Raw genomic sequence first — 18,816 nt, forward strand, 5'->3', positions numbered from 1 at the left:
ATATTAATAACGGATTGTTAAGGTTAGAGAAGTAATGCCTGCAGAGAATATTTGAATTGCTACCAATAACTGTTTGTTCATGTGACTCTGAGGAGTCTAGGAGCCTAATGACTGTAAGCCATGGTAAGAGTTCTCAACATTCAATGTGATGGCTTATCTTCTATGGCCCTATATTCTTTGCTTTATCATAATTTTTATAATGGGAAATTATAGGAAAATATTTCTGTATCATTAGTGCCAATGAATAGTTTTAAATATCACTGTGGATATACTTGTTGAGAGCTTAACTCATCTGAAGTTATACTGTTTTTTAAACTCTTTTAATGCATACACTTTGTTACTGGAGAATAAAATATGACTTTTTACATATAGTAAATAGTGTTTTCTGGTCTAACTTTTAGTTCTAAAAATGAAATTGACTGTATAGAGTTTTGTATGTAGACTCAGAGTCTACTGATACAGACTCTAAGTTATTCACTAGTTTTATAAATATATATCTAATTTCTAAACAGTGTTGATTTTGAAAAGTTTATATAAATACTAAATATCACTTTTTAATTTCAAAAGCATTCAACTCAGGAGAATTCTGGTAGTTTAAAAAAATTGATTTTAAGGGCTTCTGTGGTGGCACAGTGGTTGAGAGTCCACCTGCCGATGCAGGGGACACGGGTTCGTGCCCTGGTCTGGGAAGATCCCACATGCTGTGGAGTGGCTAGGCCCATGAGCCATGGCTGCTGAGCCTGCGCATCCGGAACCTGTGGTCCACAACAGGAGAGGCCACAACAGTGAGAGGCCCCCATAACGCAAAAAAAAAAAAAAAAAAAAAGATTTAAATAAAATTTCATTTCAAAGCCTGGGCTTTTGATTTTTAAATCACTTGTAATAATAGTTAATGTACAACTTGGGTTTTCCCAATTTTAAAACAAGGAGGATGGTGCCTAAGTGTTTGGGCTGTCAGGATAAACACACTTAAAATGAGTGACCCACAGTAAACACTCAATAAAAGTTAATTTTCTTCTATCCTTTATAAAATATTTTGTTATATTCTTGTGGGACTTTATCTCTAAGAGAACTTTGGCAGTATTATCAGGAGTTGAAATAACGTGTATGGAACTTGTCTTGTTTTTTTTGTTGTTGTTGTTACTGTTAATTTTTAGAAGAAACCAAAGACACGGAGGCTCCCACAGCACCTCAGAATAGCCAGTTAACATGGAAGCAGGGCAGGCAGCTGTTACGACAGTGAGTAATGGTTCATTTTCACCTTTCTTTAAGGATCTAGGTATGAAAGTGCTTCTGTTCAATCTCTTTGCAAGTGAAAATTATTTAATGATAATGGGACAATGTGTATAGTTTTTCATATTGCTTCAATTTTGTTTTGTTAGATGCTCAGATCTTTTTAAAGTTTTGTTTCCTCTGAATGTTTCTCTAAACATTTCTCAGAATGATGTTTTTTTCTTATTTGTGGAGTAGGATGTCATAAAGACTGAATGTCTTGAAGGCCAGAACAAAAACAATAGGGAGTTCATACTTATAGACATTCTCATTTCCATCACTGGAAAATTTACATATTTGGTTTTAAGTGAGCTTGTGACTGGCTTAGAGAAGGAATTTAACTGGTTATCAGAAACTTTTCAGAAGTGGCTTGCTAAATCCTGCTTCTACTTGAATTTTTGAGGAAGCTTTTTTTTTTGAGGAAACTTTTTGATGTTTGAATTCTTTGCTGTATTAGAAGTACTTATGTGGCAAATATTATTGTCTTATCTATTTGTTCTTTTCCTTTGTATTTTGAAAACTTTGGTACTTGCGTACTACTGAAATCTTAGGTAGTTCAACTTTCTCAACTCTAGACATCTTTACCATCACTTAAGTAACCCAGTGAAGTATGGTCAGACCCTTGATCTTGTTATAACCTAGAACTGCCCTACCTCTGGAATATTCTGTGATCTGACAGTCTCATATTCCACTTTTCTTACTCCAGTTCCCATGTTATTTGTCCTCTGACCTTACTTTGATCTTTAGATCCTTGACTATTTCATTTTACTTACCTCCTTTACCTATTGTTGGTTTAATTTTCTTTTTTTGGCGGGGTTTTTTTGTTGTTTCTTATTTTTTGTTTCCCTAGCTCCCACTTAGACCCCATGATCCTTTACCCTTTTGCTGGTACCCTTAACTTTCCTGCTGCCCACTCCTTACCCCCCCACACCAGTCATTTGATAGTAAAATAGTCATTTTACTATCCCAGCCCTAATCAGTCTGTCTATTGCTTCTGTTTCTAATTAATTCTTAGAGAAAAATCACAGAATTGTGTGAATGCCATTACACATTTATTGTTTCCTGTCCAAACATTGCATAGAGCCTTTTTCCATATCCCTGGTCATCTCCTGCTCCCATTGCCCTCAGTGGATATTCTGAACTTTTACCACATCTCAGCCCATTCTCCCTTACTCTCATTAGAGCACCTCAAGCTCTACTTCACTGAAAGCGTGAAGGCTTTCAGGCGAGAACTGTCTTCACTTTTTGCTTTCCTTTCTGAAAATGTATTTAAACCTCATATTCATCATCTCAGTTTCTAATGTTCCATTCAAAGAAGTATTTATCAATCTGGACAGTGACTAAAACTCAAACAAATTTCAAAAAAACAGATTATTGTCTGGAAGGATGCTGGGATAGCTAGCAGAGTTGAGGGAAGTGCTGATTAACTGAGTGTTGGAAACTTAAGAGCTAGTGTATCACTGAAGATTTCTCACGGACTGGAAACAACCAGGGTAAGTTCTTATTCTCTGGTGTTCTGCTCCTCTGTGTATGAGTTTTATTCTTTTCTACTGAAAACCACTTTTCTCCAGGTGGCAGGGGATCCCTTATTTTAGTCAGAATAATTTCTGAGGATTGGATTTGTCTTGACTTGATCAAATAACTGCCCACGAGTCAGTTATTTTTACCTGAGTTGTTTAAGATCTTGACAGTTCTTTTAGACCACATGGCTAGAGTGTGGTGGGAGTTCTTTTCTCAAAAGAGGATCGCGTTTTTTAGAAGAGTATGACGGCCATAGAGAAATCAGTTGCACAGTATTTCTCTCATAAATTCCTAATCCCATTGCCTGGTTTTATATTGTGTCTCTTCTCATCTTTCTGTAACAGTAGTTTATCTCCATAGTCTTCCTTATTCATTTCTCAACTGTCTAGTTTTTTTTTTTGTTTTTTTTTTTTTTGCGGTATGCGGGCCTCTCACTGTTGTGGCCTCTCCCGTTGCGGAGCACAGGCTCCGGACGCGCAGGCCCAGCGGCCATGGCTCACGGGCTTAGTTGCTCCGCGGCATGTGGGATCTTCCCGGACCAGGGCACGAACCCGTGTCTCCTGCATCGGCAGGCGGATTCTCAACCACTGCGCCACCAGGGAAGCCCGCAACTGTCTAGTTTGTTTTCCATTTTGATATTCCCCTGAAGCTTCTATCACAAACATATTTATGAGACCCTTTTTGTTCATATTGATCTTTTGGAAATATTTGACATTAACTCTTCATTTCTTTTTGAAACTCTGTTTTTCTTTCATGAAACTACTCTCTGCTTTTTTTACCCTCATTTCTCAAATTCTTTCTTTTAATTTTCCTTTGAGTTTCTTATTCTTCCAGCCCTTTAGACGTTTGTGTTCCCAGGTTTTGTTTTTACTTATGCTTTTTCTCTGGGTAACTTCATTTAAATCCATGGCTTCACATATCTCCAAACACTAATAACTCCCAAATCTGTACACCCAGTCCAGTCCCTTCTGAGCTTTTGACCTTCATACCACTGTGCCTAATAAATGTTATCACTTTCATAGATACTACTTGATTATTTGATAGGTACCCTCTAAACCATATTTTGACCCTTTATTCTTCATTTTATTCACTAGAACCACCATGCAACCATCCCAACTAGAAACCTGAAAAATTTCCAAAATTCTTATATCTTCTTTTATTCTACTGCCATATTTACTTGTGTACCAAGTCACTAAGATATTTTATTTTTCTCACATTTCTCCTCTTCTCTAGTTTTAATTCTTGCTGTGTTGGTGTCCTAACCAGTCTCCATCTTTAGCTTTCACTTAAAAATCCTCTGTTATTTTGTCAGCAACATATAAAAAGAAACAAAAAAGGCTTCTTTTTAACATCTTCCCTTAGCCTGTCAAATACTTTAGGAAGAAATTTTAAAATTTGTCACACAAAGCCGTTCATGACCCATTATCTATACTTATGTCATGATTCAGTCCCTTTCTTCTTTTTCACTCTCATCCTAGATCCTCGGTTAGGTACCCTGGTTTAGATAACAAGGAAAGTTTGAAAACCGTGGGACTGTAGGACTGCTATAAGACCTTAGATCCTAGAAGGAGAACTAATCTATCCATCAACCTCTGGCTAAGAGCCAGGGTTTAAATGTAGCATGTCATTGTTCTGAGGTTTAGTTCTTTTCATTCTTTACCAGTTTCTGGAATTTTTTTTTTTTAAGTAATATATATCATCAACTCCTAAAAGTTTTTTTAACGCTCTAGGTCTTTTTAGGCTTCAGGATAATTGGCCCTTAATTAGTGTTAGCCATCTATATGTTTTTTAAATTAAACTATGGTTTGTAATAGGCCTTTTTTTTTTTAGAACTGGAACTAGTCTAGAGAGAAGAAAGTTACTGGGGCAGAGGAAGAGTAAATTTTATAGGATTATGGATTTTTCTAAAATTCTTTGATGTGATTTTGATTTAACAAGTTTGCATGTATTAACAATATGTGGGATTTAATATTTTTAACTTTCTTTTATAGATATCTTCAGGAAGTAGGTTACACAGATACAATATTAGATGTACGGTCTCAGCGGGTAAGATCATTACTTGGACTATCTAATTCAGAACCAAATGGATCAGTAGAGACAAAGAATTTAGAACAGATCCTGAATGGAGGTGAATCTCCTAAGCAAAAAGGACAAGAAATCAAAAGGTATGACCTATACTTATAGGTTAACATTGTTTATGTAACAGGTATTGTGAATTTCTTTAGCTTCTTGTTATTCTGTTAACAGTTATTGAAGCATGTAGAGTTTAGATTTAAAGATTCCCCCCCCAGCCCCCCAAATGGTACCATGGACAAAGAAACGTTTTATTTAGGTGCTTTTAAAATTTATTTATCTTGGGGCTTCCCTGGTGGCGCGGTGGTTAAGAATCCGCCTCCCAGTGCAGGGGACTTGGGTTTGAGCCCTGGTCTGGGAGGATCCGACATGCTGCAGAGCAACTAAGCCTGTATGCCACAACTACTGAGCCCCTATGCCACAACTACTGAAACCCGCATGCCTAGAGCCCATAATCCGCAACAAGAGAAGGCACCGCAATGAGAAGCCTGCACACCGTAACGAAGAGTAGCCCCCGCTCGCCACAACTAGAGAAAGTCAGCATGCAGCAACGAAGACCCAGCGCAGCCAAAAATAAAATAAATTTATTTATTAAAAATATATATTAAATTTATTTATCTTGGGACTTCGCTGGTGGTCCAGTGGTTAAGACTCCATGCTCCCAGTGCAGGGGGCCCGGGTTCTATCCCTGGTCAAGGAACTAGATCCCACATGCCACAACGAAGATCTCACACGCGGCAACAAAGATCCCACGTGCCGCAGCTAAGACCCGGTGCAGCCAAATAAATAAATAAATTTTTTTAAAAGATTTATTTATCTTAAGTTTTGATGCCAAGAGAATGACTGTAGTTCTGAAATAGGTGCAAAATTAAAATTTGAGGGTGATTTCATGTAGTTCAGAGTTATTTTAATGTCTTGATTTTTAAATTTTTTTTAGAGTATTTTCAGCAAATTATAATACTATATAATTAGAATAGTAATGGTTGTTTAGACGCTAGTGTTAAAGAAACAAGGCTTTGCATTGTATTTGGGCTCAGAAAGCTACCAGATATATTTAAAAATTTTAATGTCTTTATTGATAGAGTTCACATACCATAAAGTGCACCCACTTGAAGTATATAAGTTTAATAGTTTTAAGATGGTCACAGAGTTGTTCATATTAAACAACCATGTTTAATATGAAAATTGGAGACCAAAGGAACCAAACATAAAAAAGGACCTCAGAGAAAAGAGGGAGCAGAAGATTTTCAAAACTATAATTACTCTTCTGAGAGGACTGAGAGAAGATAATATATCTATAAAACAGTAAGATGTTGTATAAGTTTCATTAGGAGAAAAGAGCTAATAGAAATTTAAAAGTGTGATTTAAATAATTTTCATGTAAGACTTGGGAGATAAAAGACTCTCCCAGAAAAGAGAAAAGGGGGAAAAAAGTAAGACTGAAAAGAGGAAAATCTAAAGATTAGCCCAAGAGGGACAATATCTGAATAGGAGTTTCAGAAAGAGAGAACAGGTAAACTGATGTTGAAAAAATTTTTTAAAGAGTAATTTTTTTAAAAGTCTGGAATATATTTATAGAATGTGTTTCCAAGGATGTTTGTTTCCACATTGAAAGGATTTCTTCCAGTTACACTATAAAGTTAATTTTTAAAAATCCATACAAGGGCCATCATTGTGAATGTTAAGAAGAAACATCTCAAGAGAAACAGCATGGTAGCTTGCAAGTAGGGTGAAGTCTCAGACCCTTCACAGTCCATGGTTGCTTTAATTTCCATTTTCCTGAAGACTAATGAGGTTGAGCATCTGTTTATGCCATCCATATATCTTTTGATACAGGATCTGTTTGAATAATTTCCCCATATTTTCATTGTTTTATTTGTTATTGTTGAGATTTAAGTGTTCTTTACATAGTCCTTCATTGAATGTGACTTGCAAATATTTTGTCCCAATCTGTAGACTTTTCTTTAAATTCTCTAGTGTTGGGATTCCTTGGTAGCGCAGTGGTTGAGAGTCTGCCTGCCGATGCAGGGGACACGGGTTCGTGCCCCGGTCCGGGAAGATCCCACATGCTGCGGAGCGGCTGGGCGCGTGAGCCATGGCCGTGGAGCCTGCGCTCCTCAACGGGAGAGGCCACAACAGTGAGAGGCCTGCGTACCACAAAAAATAAAAAATAAATAAATAAAATATAAATTCTCTAGTGTCTTTCAAAGAGCAAAAGTTTTTAATTTGGGGAAGTCTGATTGATCTGTTCTTTCTTTTATTGATTGTGCTGTTTGACTTTTAAAACCTTGTACATGTATTGTCGTGATCAAATACAATTTTTAAAACCTGAAACCTGAGTTCTCAATTTAGAGACAGGAACTTCTATCCAGGGAACAATAATACTTTATCAAAGTTCAAAATAAAACTCTCATGTCTTAAATTTTCTATTTTTTATTTTTCTGTCATTGATGTGCCAATTTTGTCAAATATTTTCTTTGCCTTTCATTTATTCACCAGATAGCGAGATGTATCACTAATGTTGAAATGAAAAGTATGTGTTTTGTTATTGTGGTAGTTTTTTGTTTGTTCTTACTAATTTGCACTTGAAAAACACATCTCTTTCTACATTCAGTGTTGATACAGGTCCTCGAACCATGTGCTGGATTAGACAGAGTATAATAGACCTATTAAAACACTGTGTCTGGAATGAAGTGAGAGTGACATGGACATATATACACTGCCAAATGTAAAATAGATAGCTAGTGGGAAGCAGCTGCATAGCACAGGGAGGTCAGGTGCTTTGTGACTACTTAGAGGGGTGGGATGGGGAGGGAGGGAGGGAGATAAAAAAGGGAGGAGGCGTGGGGATATTGTATATGTATAGCTGATTCACTTTGTTATAAAGCAGAAACTAACACACTATTGTAAAGCAAGTATACTCCAATAAAGATGTTAAAAAAATAGTCTGAATTGTAATATATCCTTAATTTGGACTAAGAACCAATCAGGGAGGGAAAAAACCCTAACTTTTAGACTATTATTCTTTTTGTTACCATGTACTGTTCGTATTCGTAAGGATATTTGAGATCATCTAGTTTAATCCCCCCAGTTTACAGGTAGAGAAGTCGAGGCCAAATGGTTTAAGTGACTTGGCCAAATTCAGGCAGCTTAGTCAGTGGAAGAGTTGAGACTTTCATTGTGAGAGTTTGTGTTCAGCTGAAGCTTTCACCGTTCTGTTGCAGCCTCTGTTTTTAAACATTTAAACAACTATTTGAAAACCTTTTATGTACGTAGAGGAGGAATTCAGATTATAGTTTTAAAATGACTTCATAAGTAGATAAAAATAGATTATCACTGTTACCTATTATATGAGTGTTTCTGAAACACTTCAAAGGTTTTTTTTTTAAGTAGTTTTTTTTCTCCCTTAAGTATTTATTTATATGGCTGTGCGGGTCTTAGTTGTGGCAGGTGGAATCTTTCTTTTTTTTTTTTAATTATTTTTGGCTGTGTTGGGTCTTCGTTTCTGTGCGAGGGCTTTCTCCAGTTGCAGAGAGCGGGGGCCGCTCTTCATCACGGTGTGCGGGACTCTCACTGTCACAGCCTCTCCCGTTGTGGAGCACAGCCTCCAGACGCACAGGCTCAGTAGTTGTGACTCATGGGCTTAGTTGCTCTGCGGCATGTGGGATCTTCCCAGACCAGGGCTCAAACCCATGTCCCATGCATTGGCAGGCAGACTCCCAACCACTGCGCCACCAGGGAAGCCCCATGTGGAATCTTTTACTTGTGGCACGCAAGCTGTTAGTTGTGGCATGAGGGATCTAATAGTTCCCTGGCCAGGGATCGAACCCGGGCCCCCTGCATTGGGACCACCCAGTCTTAACCGCTGGACCACCAGGTAAGTCCTGAAAGTATTTCTTTAGTATATTAATAATCCTGTTTTCTAGGTAAGGAAGTCTGTAAAATGGATTGGAATGTTCTGTATCTGATTTACCATAACTTTAAATCTGAGCAGCCCAATAAATTAAAGTTCAGTTTTAGTCCTTAAACATTTGCACCAAGCTGTAAGAGGTTGTAGAGCTGTAAGAAATGCTGAGTTTAAGTTGCTTGCTCATGATGGCTTTATTTTGAGAAATAATAGCACATTTGAGTACCTAATACTATAGGGTTTTTATTTTGATGCAGTAATTACTTAAAGTAGTTTCATTGTAGAAACTTAACAACTACTTTTATTGATATTTTAACGTAGAACATAAATGATCTTTCAAACATTTTTTGTGTAGAATATTTATATAATACATTATAAGTAAGTTTTCATTGGAATCTCTCTGCTACCTTCAAGTACTATTTTAAAATAGGAGACAGAAAGAAATATTAGAATTAATCATTGGAATATTTTGGTTCATTTTTCCTCTCTTACAGGCCTTCTGGTGATGTTCTTGAGACATTCAATTTCTTAGAAAATGCTGATGACAGCGATGAAGAAGAGGAAAATGACATGATTGAAGGCATCCCAGAAGGAAAAGATAAACATCGGATAAATAAACACAAAGTAAGAATTCAGTTTTCTATTCTTATTAGCTAAAATATATGTAGTCATGTATTTGGAATAGAAAATTTCAAGATGTCTTTTGTTACATTGGGAGTAATTGATCATTTTTTATTATGTCACTTGAAAGTTTTATATAGTCCTTATTGAATTACCTACACATAGTAGAAATTATTTGCTGTATTATAAATGGCAAGAAAGGGTCTGTTATTATAGGACTAGTCCAGTGATTTGAAACTTTTTTTAAAAGTTACATCCTTTCCACTCCTGTCACAATTAAGAATCACTGCTGAAGTCTCTCTCTTCCTGTACAGTAAACAAGTGGTAAATTGTAACTGAAGTGGGGTGGTACTTCCACCCTGGGTGAAGGAGTAAACTAGGAATTGTAAATGTACATGTCAACACTCTCATTGTTTGTTAAGGATTAATAAAAATTTGCTTTTGCTCATAACCTAAGAAACAGGTTTATGTATTTTAGTGTTGATGCAGGTTAGCTATAAGAGCAAAAGTAGATTAAATGATCCACGTGTGAATTGTCATAGTAGTGTACAGTATTTCAAGTACTTTTTTTTTTTTAAGTGGATGGGTTCTCTTGTGATTCTTTGGGGTTTTACAGTAATATGGGAAAAATGCCAGTGTTTCTCAGAAGCTTCCAGTCTATAAAAGCAGTTTTCAACCTTTCTGCCAAATTTCATGTGTGTAACACACTCATATGTGGAGCATAGGTGAATAGAGATTTTGATCCTTCCCTATTTTTTTGTTCTGGGAAGCACTACTATAAATACCACAGCTGTTGACTTTCATTAATGTCCTTATTAACTATGCCATATGCCTTATACATTACGGACTACCTTTGCAGTTCTCAGTGAATGAGGACAATTCAGCACAACATATTAGAATGTAAGTTAGTGCATGGGTCTTTTGGTACCTGTGAATCTATTGTAATTAAAGAAGTTCTTTGTAAGAATCATCATACTTGAAGATTAAGATTTTAACCATTCTTACTACCACATTGCTTGCATCACATTTTATAACAGTGTTCTCATAGCACTGTTGACAACCATTTATCTAGGGTATAATTTGGGATTGATGAACTATGTGGAAAATCTAAAATTTTGTATCTAAGTAATCTAAAAATGGGAGTGCAAATGTAAAGGTAATTGTGTGAAAACATAAAGGACTCCTTTACAATTTAGCATAAAGGTAATTCTTGGCATATGTTCCATTTACAGATAGGTAATGAAGGTTTAGCTGCTGACCTAACCGATGATCCTGATACTGAGGAAGCACTGAAAGAATTTGATTTTTTAGTGACTGCTGAAGATGGTGAAGGAGCTGGAGAAGCACGGAGTTCAGGGGATGGCACAGAATGGGGTAAGGTGATAAAGAAATGGGGGTGGGAAATCATCTAGTCCTTAAAGTTGTATGTGGAATGTGTATATCTGAATGTATGGTGGCAGTTAAACTGAGAGCAAGGAGAAGAGTGGTATTGAATAATTTCAGAGTATTTTGCACCAATTTATTTAGATTTGGTGACTAAACTTTAATATGTGGCTTTTGGTGGATTTTGATTTTTGAAATTTGTCTTGATTTAAAGTTGAAATATTTAGTCACTTTAGAGATCCAATTCCTTTCTTCTTTGCAGATTTTTTTTAAAAGCCTGTATACAGTTTTAAACATTCCTGTGATTTAATTTGATAATGAATCTGGGTTTCAAGAAGATAACTCTTTTCAGTATGCCTGTATGGTATTATCTGATTTATTGCTAGGAAGTAATAAAGCTACTAATCTTGCATTCTAGCTCTATATTGAGCAAGATTATTGAAAGTATTAAACTTCATTACCTGTAATATTCAGTGTACAAATGCATTAGAGCCTAGCCTTTGGAAATGATACCTACTGCTAATAATAATTCAGCCATAACTAAAAGGGATAAAACAGTTCTATTTATACAGGGTTTTAAAACCGCATTAGAAAGTAAAATAAAAGTGTACAAGGTATTTTAAGATAATAGCTGAGGTCCAGTATGTTATTCCTATTAAAAATGTTCATTCAATCATCATTTAATATCAGCATTGTTACCTGGTAGGGAGAACTCAAATTGTGTTTACAGAGCTTTATTGAAGAAGGTTACTAAGCACCTTAATGCGTATTTCACATGAATACCAAAGATATCACTAGATTTTTAAAAACTACTCTGGTAATAAGGAAACACTTGGATTTTTTTTAAATGCCTCATTTATGTATTGAAGCTGAATATTGCTAACAGCAGGAGAGACAAGACCTAAGAGATAATGTTTATTGACTATCCTGATACAAATTGAGTACTTAAAAGATCTGAATTTTGTTATCAGCTTTCTCATTGTTTATGATTCTCAAGCATTGTTTTCAGATCTTTACTTCTATCTTCTAAGGGGAAAGAGGAGACATACTAATTGAAAATATTTAAAAATTCCACAATTACTTTCTAGACTTCAAATATACATTTTTGTACTTACTATTTGAAAATAGCTATGTTATAGAAATTTTCCCTTCTTAAGAATTAGCTTTGCTCAAGAGCAAGAATTAACCTTGCTCCAGAAAAGTAAAAGTATGTTTTCTTCTAACTTCTCTGTGCAATGCATTCAAGTTGGAAATACCTTATTTTTTTCCCAAAAGTTTCTAAAATACTGTTTATTTTTTTCTGGATTTTAAAATAATTATGTAAATACATTTAAATTGTATAAATACATAATTATTTTATAATTCCTGTGGTTTTTTTAGGAGGTTTAGAACCCGCAGATACATGTGAAGAAGAAAATTAAAAATCACCTGTAACACTGCTATATAGAGAGAATCATGGTTAATATTTATATCTATATTTAACAAGGATTTTGCTGCGTACTGATTTATAAACCACAGTTTCCACTTAATATATTATTCTTCTGAAACATCATTTTCAGTAACTGCATAGTATTCTTGATGGAATATGTTCCACTATTTCTTTAACTCTGCTGTACTGTTTCACATTTAGATTATTTTTATTAAAGAAAAAAAAGATCAAAAGTAGTTTTCAAACATCTGTATAGCTAAATATTGGCACATATCCATTCCTGTTTTCTTCACCTAAAATTGCTGGAAGTTGAACTGTCCATCAGAAGAATATATAAAAATTTCAGGAATGTAATTTGTATAAAATGGCATTATTTCTATAATAAAAGTACTATATTATGTGCAGTTGATTGGTCCTTCTGTCCAGAGACTTCTGACTGTAGAGCAGAGTTTCAAGAGAGGACCTAATTAGTGTGAATGACAAGTGTCGATACTTTATTTACTTTTACTGTTAATATTTGAGAATGACCTGAATCTTCTTGTGTAATTGGAAGTAACCGACAAAGTCTCTTCCTTCTGGACAAGTCTAAAACACCTTTAAAGCATTTTAAGTTCTTGAGAGGGAAAGGACTCTGTTAAGAACAAAATGGCTCAAGGAGTTTCTTTCCTTAAGAAGTGAAAACTGTCAAAGGATCTATGCAGTGATTTTGAATTTATCATTTTTACTCAACAGGTGTCATACTCAGTTTTTTCCAAAACAAAGAGGCTGGATATACAAATACCCCTTTTATATTTATTTAATTCATTTACTTAAAATTTGAATTTACTTACAAATGGGAAGGTGATGCTTTTCAGATTTAAATTACTGGGTAAAGGACACAGTTGTTGTTTTTTAAAGTAAATAGTCTGTCATAATGAAACATCCCAATATTCACGCACATTGGATAATCTATGTTATTTTTTATTTTGTATACTAGCAGTCTACTCGGGTACCTAATTTTGAATCTTTTTATCCTATGAAACCACTGCTTTTAGAAAGCTTTTAAATCTTTTTCTTCTGTCATCTACATTAGGTAGTCTGGGTTTAATTTTAGTAGTTTTTACTTCTTGGCATAATCAGAAATATTGTGAGCATTTCTGATTTCGGTATTTCTCTCATGGAGACTAGGCATTTTAAGGTTGTTTAGTTACTGTCTCCTACACTTTGAAACTGTGGTCTGTAGAATATATAGGACTACAAAATACCAGATGTTTGTGTTTAAATATAATGAATAAAGTACTGAATATTTGCATAAAGTTAGTTACCAATTTATGCTATATTAAGTAGATTTGTGTAATTCCTTTACGTTGGTAGTTAGAATCACCATAACAAAATTTTAGGCCTTTGTGGTTTTGAGTAGTCAAGGGTCATTTTTTTGGTGCATATTTGTGTTTTCTTTTAAACAAAAAAGTTCCCTCAACTGATTCAACCTCATTTCTTGCTATTTTTTTTCCCCCTAGATTTTTTAAAAACAGAATTAATATGTAGAAGATTATGCTGCTTCTTCCCTTTTGCTCTTAACTATTTCTTATAAGTAATATCAAATCAGCTGTTACCTACCAGGCAAGTTTCAGGATGTTTGTGCACATATGCATTCACCAGCCTTTTCTTTGCACTGCCTTAAGTTTACCTTTGTTTTCTAGATTTGAGGTTACCTTGCAAGTAGTATTTGTATTTTTCTTAAGCTTATCGTTTTTTATTCCCTTTGCTTTTTCACTTCATTACCCTTTGCTACTCCAGTTAGAGCTGTTCACGGATTTATTTTTCTACAAGGGTCTTTTTAAAAACTTATTAAACTTTACTGTTTTATCTAACTTCCTGTGTAAAGTATATACCACTTAAATTTTTTGTTGTTGTTTCTATGAGGTTTAACAAAGTTTGCTCAAAATGTGTCCATTTGTCACTTTTAAAAATAAGAATTGTTTTATTAAGATGAGTACAAGCGATTAATTCTTTAGATCACATTTTTTCTTAGAGTATTTGATAAAGTGACAGAATGGATTCCTGATATAGCATTGTTTTCATGATTAGAGTACATGAAAAGTGGGTTTTCTCTTTAAATCATTATTACAACTGTATTACAAACAGTATTACAGTTTGCAAATTGGACAAATAATCATGTGTAAATTTCAGGCTTGAACAACCTAGTTTCAGGTAATTCAAGTTAGCAAATTTTTGGATTTAGCTTTTTACATACTGACTACCTAAGATCATAGTACCATAAGGGAGAAAGTGATGACAATTACGGTAGGAAAAGCTCAAGGTACAGTAAATTGAATTTCTATGTACCTTTGGCTTGCGGGATCATGGTTCTTCAACCAGGGATCGAACCCGGGCCCTGGCAGTGAAAGCACCGAGTCCTAACCAATGGACTGCCAGGGATCCCTGTGTACCATTTAAATATGAGAATTTTTTATGTTTACTACATACAACTATCTATAAGGAAAAAAGGCTTTTTTAATGTCCACTGTATAGATGCAATCAGTGAGTCCTAGGGAGTTTATAAGGCTTGTAAGCCAGAATATAATGAGTTAACAAAAATTTTTAAAGTATGTTTTCTCTAAAATCTTCCTCTTATGTCAGTCTTCTTGATTGACTTAGCCTATGTGTTTTGGTGTAATTTTTATTTAATAACAGGGTTAAATAAACTCTTAGTTGTTCTTTAACAAAATGTTAAAGTTTCTAATAACAGCTTTCAACTTAAACAGTAAGTTTAAAACTTAAAGGATGGAAAAGCCTTTAATGCCTAAAATAATTCGAATAGACATATTTTTATTCTGCTTCTTTTTAATGCTGTTTTTCCTTTAGTTTACTATGGGGTAAATTTATTCTAGGCACAAGCATTTACTTAAAACAAATATGGATTTGTTTATTCAGCTAAAATAGCTGAAGTATCATCCTTAGCAGATGTACAGCAATGTATGTTTTCACTTCTCCATATTTGTCACTGCTTTTATCTTACCCTAAAAATATCAACTCTTAAAAAGTTCTTCAGTGGAATTTGAGTTTTGTTTTTTTGTTTTTTTTTGCTAATCTTAGTTGTAGACCAATGGAAGAAGGTAATGAGATGTTGAACTGTTTGGGTGGGGTGGGGGCAGAGGTGGGATTCTCTGAATGCTTTGTATGGATTATTCAAAACATTGTAGTTTGGAATATATGTATGTATTATATTGGACTAGAATGCCTCTCCATTAGTACAGTTATTTTGTGCATGCAGAATCAATGTGACAGAAGGTGCATGAATATTTTCATCAGTAAAATGGCACTGACCTTTCTAGCTTGCACTTTTATGAGTAGTTCGCATGTAATTCATTCATTTGCTTTTATGATGCTGGCTGAATAATTTTTTATTAACATTTTTATAAAGATGCAGTGATCTATTTTTGTATAACATTAGATTTCTAATGTCAGTCCATTGTAAGAATATCAGTTATTGAAAGAATAATAACCTTCAAATTTGTGATTCATAGAAATGAAGCACCATTTAACTTTTGTTAGTGGTATTAAATGTTTAGAAACTTATTAGATGAGCTTTTAGAGTTTGAGTTGTGAATACCAAAACTGAGACTGCACCTTTAAAGTACTTTGAATATATGCTATTAGTACATTTTTATTATGATTATATAACGCTATAACAGTTTACTGCCAATAGCTTGCATTGCCAACTGCTGATTTTTTTTCTTTTAATAATATGCTGCATGTAGATAAAGATGACCTCTCCCCAACTACTGAGGTTTGGGATGTAGACCAGGGACTAATAAGTAAACTGAAGGAACAGTACAAGAAGGAACGAAAGGGGAAGAAAGGGGTAAAGAGTAAGTGCAGATTCTATTATAATTTTTGTATACCAATCTTTGAGAAAAAAAAATTCTTCAGTTCTGATTTTTTTGTCTACTTCTTTTTGTTTTATAAAGGGGCAACTAACTTTAAACTTTGTCTGTTGTATAATTGAAATTTATTTGACTATAATTTAGGTTGTGTTATTGATCAAGTGGGAAGTCATTTTAAATATGTGGATAAGGATGAAGGAAGGATTTCAGGGTTTTTGTCTGTATTTTAAGCTTTAAAAAGTTTACCAAACTGTAAGGAATATTGGCCTTGGGATGAAAAATAATAGAAATCTGTTCAAAAGGAAGAAAGTATAAATTTCTGTATTGTTGATACATAGGGTGTTACTGCTATAACCAGCTCATGTCCAGGTTACATTTCTTAGTTTGAGAATTACAGTGAATAGGAAAGCCCTTTCCATAGTTTGTGCTTTCTGGCCTTAATCCAACCACAAACAACAACAGTAGCAAAAAAAAAAAAGCTCTCCTAGGTAGTATTTTCTTGGCTACTCTGATGGAGTAAGGCCAGAGGAGAGGGTAGTGGTGGCAGTAGAGTTTGTTTGGTCAATAGCTGAGTGTCTTTGGGTGCCTCAGTGTATTTTCACTGTTAATATCCTGACCAATGATTGTAAAAGTATAAATTTAGCTACAGCACATCTCAAAGAAGTAATTCATTTCCATTTTGTGAATCAAGCTTAAGAACAGCTGCATGAAAATCATCTTCAGACCTATGAGTATTAAATGGAGAAACTGAAGTTTATTTTTGGGGAACTTTATTTTGAACTGGCCATTGAATCCTGCCAGTCTAAATTTTTTGACTGTGTGTAGGAGAAAACAGTAGACTTTAATGGCAAAAACCATATAGGCATTCTTTCATATACCTTTCTCTGGTGACAAATATATTAATTTATGAAATGGCAGTTGCAGTGGAAAAGGGTGTAAGGTTCATTGAAGCAGTTTTTGAATGGTTTAATTTATTGTGGAGGTAAATAAGGAATTTGGGGGATTTTACGTATTGTGCACTTTTATAACCTTATGCTTATTTGTTATTGCATGTGAATAAAAAGACAAACTGTTCTCTAAGAAGTTTCATATTTTATGTTGAACTGCTTACCATATTTAAAAATGTTTAATGCTGGGCAGGGACTGTGTTCAGCTCTAACATCACTTACCTATATAATTAATGCATGTCGAGTATAAAAGTACTTTTGCATGATTGACCATTTTAATATAGACACAATGACATTAGAATTTTAGGGTTTAGATCTTTTTTTAAAAGAAATAAAAGTTATTTGAATATTAGATCACTTATTTTCTGTATGTTATTCATAAACTAAACTTACCTGCTGAAGATTTCTTTAGAAAATGCTAAGTAGTGTTGCTTTTAATTTAAAATATAGATACCCCATTTTTTTCCTGATAGAATGTGTTTAGATCTATACACTTTTTTTTTTTTTAACAAATTGAAGATTTGTGGCAACCCTGCATTTTTTTTTAGCAATAGAGTATTTTAAAGTATGTACATTTTTAGAGACATAATTCTGTTGCATGCTTAATACAGTACAGTATAGTGTACACATAACTTTTATACGCACCAGGAAACCAGAAAATTCATGTGACTTGCTTTATTGTGATATTTGCTTTATTGCAATGGTCTGGAACTGAACCCTCAATATATCCAAGATATGCCTGTACCCTTTTGAGGTTTAGAAAGAAGATATAAGTCAACTTAAGGTTTTTTAGTTGTAGGTTTTACATTTTTCTAAAAAATGTTTTTTATTGAAAAAAATATGTTTAATTAAGAACTATTAGAAACAGATGAACTGAAACTAAAGTCTAAAATCCCTGTAAAATTTTAATTTAATTAATTTTCTTTAGTAGGATCATAATATGCAGTTTTGTATTTGCCTACTTAGCTAACAGTTCACAGAAAATACCATTTCATGTCAATAAATATTCCACTGTATAACGTTTTCCAATTTCTTTATGCCAAGCTACCCTGTTGTCAAGCAGAATATTGCAGAACCTAATATGTGAAATGGGTGAAAGGGAACTACTGTGATTAAATCAGGAGCTGGAGACCTCAGAGCCATGCCCTGAGGTTCTCATTTTTCAATACGATTTTATTACCAAAATGTGTGCTGTGTTATTCAACCAGTCCCCTTTAATTTTGATTTTTTATCTTGTTTTCTCAAAAAAAAAAAACCTATATATAGCTATAAAAATGGCACATGCTTATGATTCAAACAATACAAGTAGTATGTAGAGACACAAAAAAGTAAACATCACCTTCAGTCCTACAACTCAGAGATTAATATTTGGCATATATTCTTCCAACTTTTTCTAAACGTTTTTATACATAAACCTCCTTTAACAATTTCCAACAAGAATATCGTATTGTTTTTAACTCATTTTTTCTTAATTTTCATAGTCATCTAAATAAAATATAATTTTAGTGGTTATATAGTATTGCATTTTGTGGATTTAACCTAGCCTCCATTAGTTAATGCTTCAGATTGTTTCTCATTTTTACTGTTTTTATATTTGTGGATTTAACCTAGCCTCCATTAGTTAATGCTTCAGATTGTTTCTCATTTTTACTGTTTTTATAAACACCAGTGCTTTTAAGTTTACCCATGTTTGTAGATATAAAGATGAGGTTTCCAACAGTGTCTAAGGAGTGCATAATTAGGAAATAATAAATTATGTTTCTCTTTACACTTCCTTTGTGAATTAGTTAAATA

General features: G+C 34.1%; 1 protein-coding gene across 4 annotated transcripts in view; it reads left to right on the forward strand.

Moving 5' to 3' along the window:
- STRN3 (striatin 3) overlaps positions 1–18,816 on the forward strand; it is a 114,431-nt gene that overhangs the window by 66,409 nt on the left and 29,206 nt on the right. For 2 of the 4 annotated variants that reach the window (XM_059057210.2, XM_059057213.2), the window contains exons 4-8: positions 1,158–1,239; positions 4,785–4,958; positions 9,268–9,397; positions 10,627–10,768; positions 15,950–16,060. In XM_059057210.2, coding sequence (XP_058913193.1) covers positions 1,158–1,239; positions 4,785–4,958; positions 9,268–9,397; positions 10,627–10,768; positions 15,950–16,060 — 639 coding nt within the window. The remainder of the gene's footprint in view (positions 1–1,157; positions 1,240–4,784; positions 4,959–9,267; positions 9,398–10,626; positions 10,769–15,949; positions 16,061–18,816) is intronic. The other 2 variants (XM_059057214.2, XM_059057212.2) reach the window with 1 other exon arrangement.

This window comes from Kogia breviceps, chromosome 3, assembly GCF_026419965.1.
Source record: "Kogia breviceps isolate mKogBre1 chromosome 3, mKogBre1 haplotype 1, whole genome shotgun sequence".
Lineage (NCBI taxonomy): Eukaryota > Metazoa > Chordata > Mammalia > Artiodactyla > Physeteridae > Kogia > Kogia breviceps.